Source organism: Primulina eburnea, chromosome 1 (assembly GCF_022965805.1).
Source record: "Primulina eburnea isolate SZY01 chromosome 1, ASM2296580v1, whole genome shotgun sequence".
NCBI classification, from domain to species: domain Eukaryota; kingdom Viridiplantae; phylum Streptophyta; class Magnoliopsida; order Lamiales; family Gesneriaceae; genus Primulina; species Primulina eburnea.
The window spans coordinates 53781918-53794832 of record NC_133101.1 but is presented as its reverse complement, the minus strand read 5'-3'; the positions used below and the strand labels follow the sequence as shown (position 1 = coordinate 53794832).

General features: G+C 37.3%; 1 protein-coding gene across 1 annotated transcript; it reads left to right on the top strand.

Annotated features, from left to right (window-relative positions):
- The first annotated feature begins 8774 nt into the window (after nt 1–8774).
- On the top strand, nt 8775–10666 carry LOC140812555 (11S globulin seed storage protein 2-like). Its single transcript, XM_073170852.1, has 4 exons — nt 8775–9113; nt 9206–9483; nt 9595–10023; nt 10113–10666. The coding sequence occupies exons 1-4, from the start codon at nt 8822–8824 to the stop codon at nt 10494–10496; spliced, it is 1383 nt and encodes a 460-aa protein (XP_073026953.1). The 5' UTR covers nt 8775–8821; the 3' UTR covers nt 10497–10666.
- Nucleotides 10667–12915: the final 2249 nt, after the last annotated feature.

Sequence of the window (12915 nt, the reverse complement as noted above, 5' to 3'; positions counted from 1 at the left end):
AAAAATGACCGATGTAACGAGGTTTGACGTTGAATGCGTGGAAGGTGAATAGGTTTGTGGAGGAGAAGGGCAAGTTTAGGAGAACCCCACGTATTCGGAATCGTTGAATCCTTCCCCATCGGTGTTTGTGGCCTTCTTCTTTTGCCACCTGCGTGCGTACCTTTGTAGGAAGTAAGAGGGCGTTTGGATCAGGTACCAGGAATATTGTCACGATCAAATAACGGCTCCATAAAAATAACACGTGTTAATATTATGGCACATGTCTATTTTAGTTTTGTCAAATGAATAATAGAAATAAATATAATAATACCTTAATTTTAAAAAATATAAAATGCCACAAAATGATTTTTTTTTTCATTGACTTTTTAAATTTCAATTTTTAGTTCATTTACTTGTCTAAGTTTGTGTTTAGTTCATTAAAATTTTAAAATTTGATTTTGATAATCTAACTTTTAATTTTTGATTATTTTGATTCAATTGCTGACATGACATATGATAAGTCATATGTTGAGTATTTATGTGTTTTGGTGATGCGCCTTAATTCATTTAAAAGTCAGAAACATTAAAATTCAGCAAACATATTATTTTCATTAGTCTGTGTTTAACGGATGTTCCACGTATTTCCAAAAAAAACTAATTAAGGCCTACCAAACTAAGGAAGATATTTTCCACTTAGTGATTAGACACTTCTATTGTCTATTGAACTATATAAACGACCAACAATCAGTATCAGATTTGTTTCTTTATTTGTGAAGACATTCTATTAGCAACTCTAATTGTTCAGAGATGATCAAAGGATACAAACAAAAACATTATTGTCGTTGAATGTCGGTGTCGAAGAATGTAATTGTCACATACTATATTTGGAATTACACGACATTAAGTACTATACCAGTTATAACTTTTGATACAAATGAATTATATTCGTTCATATCAGAACGTTGGAATTTATCTACAAAAAAAAAATTTCAGGATTCAACAAACTCTCTAGACACTCAATCGATTAACGATCAACTATTTTTCAGAAACTCAATTCTTTGTCGAAAAATATTCAAGTATTCACACAAAAATATATCAGATTTTTTCAAAGACCATCTATGATGAACTTACACTCACAATTATTTCAAATTTACATCATATAATTGTATGAATTTTGTAACTGACATAAAAAGTCTTTCTTTTCAGAAATCGATTAAAATTATTTTGTAAATTGTTGCTAAAAGTTTCAATAAGTAGTGTATATGTCATACTGAAGTTGGTGTTTATAAAAATTGTAAAACCAAAGTGTTTTAATAATGGATACATTTTGAAAATAGAAAAATGAGAAACATAGAAATATTCAGATTTTGAGCTTTCATAGACAATCTATATGTGATTTACTTTATGTTATACACTTCCTTATCATTTTGTTCTAAGTCTACTAATTGTCAATGTGGTTCACAAATTTCTGCTGGACTCATTCTGCACCAATTATTCTAGTTGTTTACTGAACTTTTAAGGTTGAGATAAGACTTCAGATACTAATGATAGTTAAGCTCACCGCTATCCAGACTTAAGAAGAAAAAATTGTAGATGTTTATTCACTCCTTCTAAACACCTCCACCTATTCATCAATTTTTTACGTCATATCAGCATTTTTCGATCACACTGAAAATATTGACATAACATCATAGATTACCGAATTATCCAATGTCATGACAACAATTATACCAAAATAGGCAAAATGTAAAATTTAGTGTACATAAACAAATTTTAAAAACTTAATGGATCGAAACTCAAAATTATACAAGTTAATGGACAAAACAAGTTATTTTCCCTAATTTTTCAATGAAGAATATATAAATTTTATAGGCTTGTGATTCCAACCCCACTTTAAATTTAAGTGTAAAAGGCTTTTTATAAGTGTGCAAATAATCTAAATACTAATTAAAATTGTTCATTTTAAACAGATTGAGAATGAATACGATGTGATTATTAAAAGTATGAAAGAAGTAAAAAGAGAATTCTAGGATAAATACAGTTTCCTCGATCAAATATGTATTATGACAGGTGCTTTGAGAAACAAATAAGCATTTATTTTCCATGTTAATTATGTTCGTTAAAATTGGTCGCGATCGAGCACAACTATAATTAATATAGAGAAAGCAAAATGCTGAATTTGGAGAATTGAAAGTGTTTTTACTATTTTAGTTTGTGAATTTCTAAAAGTAATGTTATATATTTACACTCCAAAAAAAATTTAATAACATTCAATCTTACTTAATATATTATTAGACAAAATTATCCTTATAATATTTTTTTTCTTATATAATAAAATCTTGATTTACCCTAGAAAACATCAAATACAATATTTTTATGTCAACAAGTACTAATATTTTACTATTTTAAAAATAAATTAATAATATATCATCATATATAAATAAAATATAAATAAAGAAAATATTTTATTTTGATCTTATAATATTTATAATTTATCACAAATTTTAGTATGGGTAGCCAAACTATTGCAGAATTATTTTCACGAAAATATATGAAACAACGGAAATAAAAAAAATTGATTAACTACAATTTGATTTTTTTTTATATATAATACAAAGTATCTTAAATAAGATCAAACATTTACTATTATGTCAAAAACTATAGCTGTTAGCCGATACGCAACTTTATTTTTTTATATTTGTGGCAGCGGAGGGTGTACTTATTTAATTCGGTATTAATGGGTCAGACTGTTAGACCCATGAATCCAGGGAGATGTGTATATCTGCTGATATTATCTCATATCTCTTAAGAGGTCAGTCTTACTGTAGTAGCCCGAATTCCAAATTGGGTAATTAACGGAGTATTGGTGATTAAGAAGGTTTAATGTGTAATTTTGACCGAGTCATGATCGGACGGACCGAAGATGGTTCGGAAGCACCGAAGAGGTCGGAAGGTCCGAAGTAGGTTCGGTGGATCCGATCATGAGGTGTCAAGAGCAGCTGGACACGTGCATGTTCGGACGGTCCGAAGTGTATAATCGGAGGATCCGATCATGAGCTGTCAAGAGCCAATGGACACGTAGCGTTCGGACGTTCCGAAGTGTTGTTCGGAGGATCCGAACATGGCCTATAAATAGTGCTCGGATTTCTCATTTTTGACTTGCCAATTTCTTGAGTTTTCTCTCATTTTGGAGAGTTTGGAAGGTTTCTAGGGTTAGTTGTTGGTCGAGCGATAGCCAAGAGCTGCCAGGAGTAGTAGCGTAGCGGCGCCTGAGTTACGAGGCAATCGACATCAAAGGGCTGTCGACGGACGAAGGTAAACCCTAAACCTTTGGTAGTACTAGGGAGTACTGGTTTTGCTAGTCGAGCATGGTAGTATTGATTGAGTATGCTTTTGATGCGTAGGCTTGTGCTAGACCTGATTAGCGGTGTTGCGTAAGGCTAGGCTTGCTGTGATAGAGGTACGAAAGTACTATCCGAGATATCCTGGTTGAGTATACATTCTTATATGTGTTGCATGATTATGTGGTGCATTGATATATGTCATATGATGCATGCTATTATGTCACGTTTATTACTGCACGTTGCATTTCATGTTGAGCCGTATCTTCTTCGAGATAGCCTTTACTGTTGAGCTGTATCTCTTTCGAGATAAGCTATATCTTGGGGCCGCTCAGCCCTGTCTTGTGGACGCATGGACACCGAGAGTACACAGTGGCCGACGGGTCGGGAGGGCTTCGGTGGTCCGGGACATTTTAGGTCCACGTCTGTCTTGTAGTGGATGCAGTGACCCAGAGGTGTACCGCGCGGCACTATCCACTTGGCGCCTCTAGACTGAGCATTGTTGAGATCCTTTTGTGACTCCTGTTTCTTGACTACCCCGGTATCATGATCATAGCATGTGCATTTCATATAGGTCTGTATACTCATACTTTTGTACTGGGCGTTCTTATCGCTCACGTCCTCGGTTTTGTTTATTCTTGGACACCCCATTCCCACGGGGCAGGCCTCAGGTTGGACAGCTCAGGAGGAGCAGGAGGAGGACGTTGAGTAGCTGGTTGGTTTAGTTTATCGGTATTGTTTTGATTCGATATGGTTGTATTGGGTATTTTTTATTTTGAGTTATTCTAGACTTCGATTGGGTTGTATAACCATTATTTTTGTTGACTATTTCCGCTGTTATCTCTGATTATTGTTAATTAGGTTAATTGCATGCTTAGTTCTTGCCTAGTAGGTGATTCTGGAACGGGTCACTACATTTATGGTATCAGAGCATGCATACGATTTTGGGATATAGATTCTGTTTTGGGATTTCCGTTGACCAATTTACTAGTTTCCCCATTCTATGTTGTAGCAATGGCTGACCACTTTGGTGATGAGAGTAGTCAGGGAAGTGTAGGTCGTTGGGGTGACCAGGACGATTTGTTAAGCGTCATAAGTTACCGCATGTTTCTCTAGATGTCATTCTTTCCGTTTCTACTCCGATGGGTCATTCGGTTTTAGCCAAGCGTCTAGTGATGGGTTGTCCCTTAGATTTTGAGGGTAATGATGTTGTTATTTCGTTTTGTTTATTCTCTAAACTTGATTTCGAGGACGAAATCTTTTAAGGGGGGGAGAATGTAGTAGCCCGAATTCCAAATTGGGTAATTAACGGAGTATTGGTGATTAAAAAGGTTTAATGTGTAATTTTGACCGAGTCATGATCGGACGGACCGAAGATGGTTCGGAAGCACCGAAGAGGTCGGAAGGTCCGAAGTAGGTTCGGTGGATCCGATCATGAGGTGTCAAGAGCAGCTGGACACGTGCATGTTCGGACGGTCCGAAGTGTATAATCGGAGGATCCGATCATGAGCTGTCAAGAGCCAATGGACACGTAGCGTTCGGACGTTCCGAAGTGTTGTTCGGAGGATCCGAACATGGCCTATAAATAGTGCTCGGATTTCTCATTTTTGACTTGCCAATTTCTTGAGTTTTCTCTCATTTTGGAGAGTTTGGAAGGTTTCTAGGGTTAATTGTTGGTCGAGCGATAGCCAAGAGCTGCCAGGAGTAGTAGCGTAGCGGCGCCTGAGTTACGAGGCAATCGACATCAAAGGGCTGTCGACGGACGAAGGTAAACCCTAAACCTTTGGTAGTACTAGGGAGTACTGGTTTTGCTAGTCGAGCATGGTAGTATTGATTGAGTATGCTTTTGATGCGTAGGCTTGTGCTAGACCTGATTAGCGGTGTTGCGTAAGGCTAGGCTTGCTGTGATAGAGGTACGAAAGTACTATCCGAGATATCCTGGTTGAGTATACATTCTTATATGTGTTGCATGATTATGTGGTGCATTGATATATGTCATATGATGCATGCTATTATGTCACGTTTATTACTGCACGTTGCATTTCATGTTGAGCCGTATCTTCTTCGAGATAGCCTTTACTGTTGAGCTGTATCTCTTTCGAGATAAGCTATATCTTGGGGCCGCTCAGCCCTGTCTTGTGGACGCATGGACACCGAGAGTACACAGTGGCCGACGGGTCGGGAGGGCTTCGGTGGTCCGGGACATTTTAGGTCCACGTCTGTCTTGTAGTGGATGCAGTGACCCAGAGGTGTACCGCGCGGCACTATCCACTTGGCGCCTCTAGACTGAGCATTGTTGAGATCCTTTTGTGACTCCTGTTTCTTGACTACCCCGGTATCATGATCATAGCATGTGCATTTCATATAGGTCTGTATACTCATACTTTTGTACTGGGCGTTCTTATCGCTCACGTCCTCGGTTTTGTTTATTCTTGGACACCCCATTCCCACGGGGCAGGCCTCAGGTTGGACAGCTCAGGAGGAGCAGGAGGAGGACGTTGAGTAGCTGGTTGGTTTAGTTTATCGGTATTGTTTTGATTCGATATGGTTGTATTGGGTATTTTTTATTTTGAGTTATTCTAGACTTCGATTGGGTTGTATAACCATTATTTTTGTTGACTATTTCCGCTGTTATCTCTGATTATTGTTAATTAGGTTAATTGCATGCTTAGTTCTTGCCTAGTAGGTGATTCTGGAACGGGTCACTACACTTACATTTTCTGACATAACTCCAGCAGAGATAATATTAACTGTTAATATCCAACGTTACTCTTTTACGGTTCACCTAGCCAACCAGATCAAGTGGTGCAACGTCAGCAGTTTGACGCAAGAGAATTTCTGAGGAGGTCACTCATCTCAACATTACTCTCACTTATCTACACTTAACTCAACATTATCCCCCTATGAAGTGTAGAATCACTACAAGAAAATATGCTTTCAACAACACTCAAAAGACAACGGTTTTATTAGAAAACGTTGTGTTTTTACTTTTAACAACGGTTTTAACAAAAAAATCATTGTGGATTAGCGTTTTTTTTGGACAAACGATAACGATTTTTGTTAAAACCCTTGTGGATTAGCGTGTTTTTTGGACAAACGACAACGGTTTTAAAAAATATTGTGGATTATCGTGTTTTTTGGACAAACAGCAACGGTTTTAGTGAACCGTTGTGGATTAAAGTGCTTTTTTGGATAAACGACAACGGTTTTAGTGAACCGTTGTGGATTAGCGTGTTTTTTTTGGGAGAAAATACAATGATTTTTGTGCATCGTTGTTAAAATAGTGACGGATTTTATTAAACCGTCGCTAATTTAAAATTGCGACGTTTCAAAAGACAATCGCTATTAGCGACGGTTTTTGAACCGCCGCTATTTTTAAATAATAAAACTGTTGCAATTTTTAAAATAGCGACGGTTTAAACAAAAATAATCGCCAATGGCGATGTTCTTTGCTTAACCGTCGATAATAGCGACAGTTTAATAAATTAGCGATGATTTAATAAACAGTCGCTCATAACGATGGTTTAGTAAACAATTAGCGACAGTTTAATATGAGCGACGATTTTACCAAAAATTGTCATAAATTGTCTATAAATACTCGCATTTTCGGGCCATTTTCCTCCACTCCTTCCACATTTACAATAATTTTTCTCTCTCTATACGATTTTAGTTTCGATTTAGGGTAAGTTTTTTCGTTTCAATTCTTGGTAAATTTTTAAGTGTTAGTTAAAATCATTAATATTATTAATTTAGAAAGATTGTAATTTTTTTTTAGATTTATTAAATTATAAAAGTAATTTTTTTTAATTAAAAAATTAGCGACGTATTATGTCTAAACCGTTGCTAATTAGCGATGATTTAGTCAAAACCCATCGCTAATATATAGCAACGATAATGGTTTTAAACCGTTGTCGTTGAACGCACTTTCAACAACAATACCAATTACAATATTTTTAAATGACCTAATTTGATTAACGACGATTTTTTCCGTCGCTAATCACAAATTTTTTTTAGTGTACGAAATATGGATTAAGCGCAAAACGTGAAGTAAATGCTTCGATTTGGATAAAAGCGTAGGAAAAAATGGTCAAAATTTAAAATTAATTGATATACTAATTTTTATTTTCTGATTATCTCGATCAAATTAATGGCTTGGTTAGATACCAGTTACCACGTCGCCGAAAAAAATTAATGAATTCAAATATTTAGCAGACCAACACGGAAAAGGTAAGATATTGTTAATAAGAGTGAGTCTAATGTGAGACCGTCTCACGGATATTAATCTGTGAGACGGGTCAACCCTACTCATATTCACAATAAAAAGTAATACTCTTGGCATAAAAAATAATATTTTTCCATGGATGACCCAAGTAAGAGATCCGTCTCACAAATACGACCTGTGAGACCGTCTCACACAAGTTTTTGTCTGTTAATAAACTAAAAAAAGTTTTTCTTTTTTTTTATTTTAAAAAAAACAATTTATTTTTGGCCGAGTTTCCTTAATTTGACAATACATTGTTAAGATTTAAACTTATACCTAATTCAACCCCAAAAGCTAGCTTAAAGGGGGAGGATTATCCAAGATCATATATACAAGTTCCAGGTATTTTATCCAACCGGTGTGGGACAACTAACACACCTCCTCACATGTGGAGCGTGAAGTTTACAAATGATCCAATTATGGACAGAGCGAGTGTCCCAAATATAGACAAACACATCCCTCTCACGCACAGGAATGAACATCTGGAGCGTTGAGTTTATAAATGACCTAATTATGGGCAGAACGGGTGGTCCAATACATAACAGTGGAACCTGACTCTGATACCATGGCAAAGCATGCTAAAATCTTGTGGAAAGAAGAAATCTCAGTAACCGAACTTCCGGAGAGAAGAAATCTTATTGCGGGAAAATTAGGAAAAAACTTACTAATGAATTCAAGTGTCCACATATTTAACCTATACAAAAAACGTATCTGTGGAAAGCGTGTTTTCTTATTCCTATAACTATCAACATACATTAGATTCTCTATTTCTGAACATTAATGGTAATGACAAATGATCAGAAGGAAACAGGTGGTATGGGGTAAGTTCGATCCTGGGTGTGGGGGCAGTGCCCACACCCAGGATCAATGGCTGAGATTCAATCTCATGGGGGAATTTTTTTTAAAAAAAAAATAAAAATTGAGCCAGAAAAAATTCTGACCCTTGGATGTACCTCTGCAGGCAGTGGAAGGAATAAACCGGTGGTATGGTCACTCACTAACTATTATGAGACATAATTTAGGTCTAGTTGGCCAAGTGTTTCCCCCATGCAAAAGGTGTAAGCAAATTAAATCCTCACTTCACCACGTATAGAATTTCATGCATTTCTCTTCGTGGAACGTGTCCGAAGCAAGTGCAAACATTGAACATTTCACTGCCACCAGCCCTATAAAATGGACCGCTTTAATCTTCAAATCTCCCATCTCCTACCATACTGTAAGAACTGTTTGGTTTTTGACAATGGTGCCCAGGTTTCTGCTAGCACTGTCCCTGTCACTTCTGGTTTCATCATCATTTGGCGAGAGAACCCCTTTCCAGCTGACTGAGAAGCAGCAATGCCGTTTGCAGCGCATCACGGCGGCGCAGCCCTCCAAGAGGATCAATTCTGAAGGCGGGGAGACCGAGTTATGGAACGAAAGAGATGACCAGTTCCAATGTGCTGGAGTAGTTGCCATGAGAAACATCCTCCGGCCTAATGCGCTCTCTTTGCCCAATTTCCATCCCTATCCCCGCCTTGTTTTCATCGAGCAAGGTACATTTTTTTTTATCTCCTTTAATTACTTAGTACCCCGTGTCTATATCGAATTATCGATGAGTAAAGAAAATGGGATTGTTAACTTGCAGGTTATGGGTACATAAGTGTAACTTACCCTGGCTGTGCGGAAACATACCACGCAGAAAGTTCTCAGAGAACACGCGAAAGCAAAGAAAAATGGGAGACAACTGAGCGAGGAAGTGAAAGGGACTTGCACCAGAAAGTGCACCGTATTCGTAAAGGAGACATCGTCGCCATTCCCGCTGGTGCAGTACATTGGTGCTATAACGCTGGAAAAGAAGATCTTGTTGCCATTTCTATCAATGATCTCAACCATCAGGCCAACCAACTTGACCAAAAATTCAGGGTATATATATATATATATGACAATTTAGGATTCTGTTAATTTCCATGCATGTTTATGCTCGTACAATGGAACTTTCTTCCGAGTGATTGATTAATGTTTTAAATGATGAAGGCGTTTTATTTGGCTGGCGGAGTACCGAAAAAGGGGCAGCAAGAAGGAGGCAGATTTGAAGAAGAAACATTCCACAACGTTCTCAAGGAATTCGATACAAACCTGTTGGCCGAGGCATTCGATATGCCCGAGGAGATTGTGAGACAGATGCAAAAGGGTGGCGAGGAGCGAGGACTCAGCGTGATTGCCCAAGAAAAGATGAGCTTCATCAGGCCTGATGAACAAGAAGAATGGGGAAAGCATGAAGAACGATACGATAACGGGCTGGAAGAAACTTACTGCTCCATGAAAATCAGCACAAACGTTGAGAGCCGGAGAGAAGCCGATATATACTCCAGGCAAGCCGGAAAACTAAACGTCGCTGACAAACATAAGCTTCCTATACTCAAGTTCTTGGACATGAGCGCTGAGAGAGGCGATCTATTCCCGGTAATCAACCAAAATTTTCCGCTGCGCGCCTACTCTTAAATTAAATAAGGATTACTTGCAAAGTATAATAATATTTTGGGTTAATTCAGAACGCGTTACTGAGCCCGGATTGGTCCATGCAAGGCCACACAATTGTGTATGTGACCCGAGGAGATGCTCAAATACAAATCTCGAACCACAATGGGGAAACCCTGATGAACGACAGGGTTAACAAGGGCGACATGTTTGTGGTTCCTCAGTACTACGTCTCCACCGCACGCGCAGGAGAAAGCGGCTTCGAATGGGTGGCCTTTAAGACAACAGGATGGCCCATTCGCAACCCTCTTGCTGGTTACACCTCCGTGATCAGAGGCTTGCCGCTACAAGTCATAACCAACTCATATCAGATTTCACCGAAACAGGCCGAAGAGTTGAAGATGAATAGAGGCGGACAGAGTTTCTTGATGTCCCCCGGCCGCGGAAGGCAATTTTAGAAGGGATTTGTACGTACGTTGTAGTAACTAATGCTGGCACGTTACTTGTATTTCTTGGCGCACGCGACTAAATTTTATGTGAGCAAAACCTAGCTATGGTTTGGCATGGTGGCTGTAAGAATAATCCTGTGCGGGAGACCAAGTGTTGTCAGCGTGTTATTAATAAAGTGCAGGTTTTTCCTTTTCAATAAATAAATTCGTGTGCATTTGTGGGAAATATTAATTTCATTTTTTTTCTTTTTGTTGTTCATTAATTTTATTAATGTGGGGTGAATTGAGTGAGTTGGTTCGGGACAATCCATCGGATTTGATAAATTTTCTGTTTAAAGAAAATGAGCGAATCTTTGTATGATATGGTTGCAATCGTAACTTGCAAACAAGGAAATAAATTTGTGAACGGGCGTCGAAAGGGTGTTTGGTGTGGTCACTCTGATACTTAAATCAGTCAAGGATGCAAAAAAAAAAATAGCTACGTATATGTGAATATACGTGAATGTCTAAGTGCTTAGAAACAAAAAATATTCGGCCCCCTCAAATGAAATATATACCTCCTAGAAAATCTCATGATTACTTTTACCTTATTTTCAGTACACACTAGTTAATTAGGATAAGGTGATTGTTCATACCTTACCTCTGATAATTTTTCTAACACGCCAATTCTTGGGTTATGACAGTAATGATTTTCAAGTATAAGGTAGCTCATACTGGTGCACTCGAGTGGGGTGCTATTTTCGAGGTAGCTCGGGTAGAAAGCCTCCCGGGAGTTTGTATGAGAGCCCAGGTTTTTAGTAGCTCGGGGAGAAAATGTCACAGGCATCCACCTGCTCTGCTTCTGAAGAATTCATCTTGTAAATTTACCCTAATTTGGGCTATCCATGTAATATCTCGGGTCATTCATTACCCGCATTTTAATGGGGTATCATTTATCAAGAGATCAAATTATTTTATTCCTTTACTGAGTAATTCTAGTATAGAAAACTAGCGCTGATCCACAGCCATGCATGCTTCTAAGGTTTGGTTTTGGAGAACCTGATTAGGGCTCGAATATATGAAGGACCTTTTTTGTTCGAGCTCGAAATCCAGATCCAAGTTATAAATCGAGTTGAGTTTTAAGTTTTTTTAAACATTCCAAGGAGACATTTAAATTATATATGCAATGTTAATTATAGTTAACATATACGTGATTGATTATATATGGTTGTGGCATGCTAGCTAATATTTAATACTTTAATTTCTTGGACCAAAAAACACTGTACGTCGATCTGCCTAGCTTCGATCGGGAATGTGCTATTGGGAATTGGTTTGGCAGTAAATGCATGCATACGTGTGTTTATAACTTAAGAAGCTAGGAACATCTTGGTATTCAAAGGCAGTTCCTAGACCGATATGGTGCACAAAGTAGGGATAACTGAAAAAACTGACCGCCGGCAACTTTCCTGGGAACTCGATCAGCAATCACTCAAAACTTTCTGCAGTAATGGTATGAAATTTCAGAAGATAATTGTTTCTCAATTTCTATTTTCCAGCAATATACACTACAAGAAATTCTACATTCAACCACACTCAAAAGACAATGATTTTATCATAAACCGTTGTCTTTTTCTTGTTAACAATGGTTTTAACTTTTCTTTGTCAAATACAACAGTTTTAAAAAACCGTTGTCTTTTATGGGTCAACGACAACGGTTTTAGCAAACTGTTGTCTATGAGCGTGCTTTTTGGTTGCTAAAACAACGATTTTCAATATCGTTGTCTTTGTTCTGGTTTTTTATTTAGCTAAGACAACGATTTTTGTTAAAACTATTGTCTTTTATGGGTTACGACAACGGTTTTTATACCATTGTCTATGAGCAAGTTTTTTTAGTAGCTACGACAACGGTTATTAATACTGTTATCTATGAGCGCGTTTTTATGTAGCTAAGACAACGGTTTTTAAAACCGTTATCTATTAACGTCAGTGAAAGAAAACGGTTTTTTTAGTAGCTACGACAACAATTTATAAAATCGTTGTCTATAGACAATGGTTTGAAAAAGACGTTGTCGTAATACTACATGAAACAATCGTAAATTGTTTATTTAGCGACGATTTTTCTTCAATTGTTGCTAAATATAGCGACGATTTCATAAAACCGTCGCATTTTTAAATTTTACCATCGCTGAATATAGCGATGGTTTCATAAAATCTTCGCATTTGTAAATAAGCGACGGTTAAAGAAAAATCGTCGTAATTTTAAATTAGTGATAGTAAAAACTTTCGCTAATTTAAAAATCACTAATTTAAAAATTGCGACATTTGTTTTATAGCGACGACTTTAGCTTAACCGTCGCTAATAACAACAAATTAAGAAGAGCCTTCGCTAATAGCGACAGTTTAAGACAAAACCGTCGCTATTTAAACAAAAACCATCGCAAATTGTATA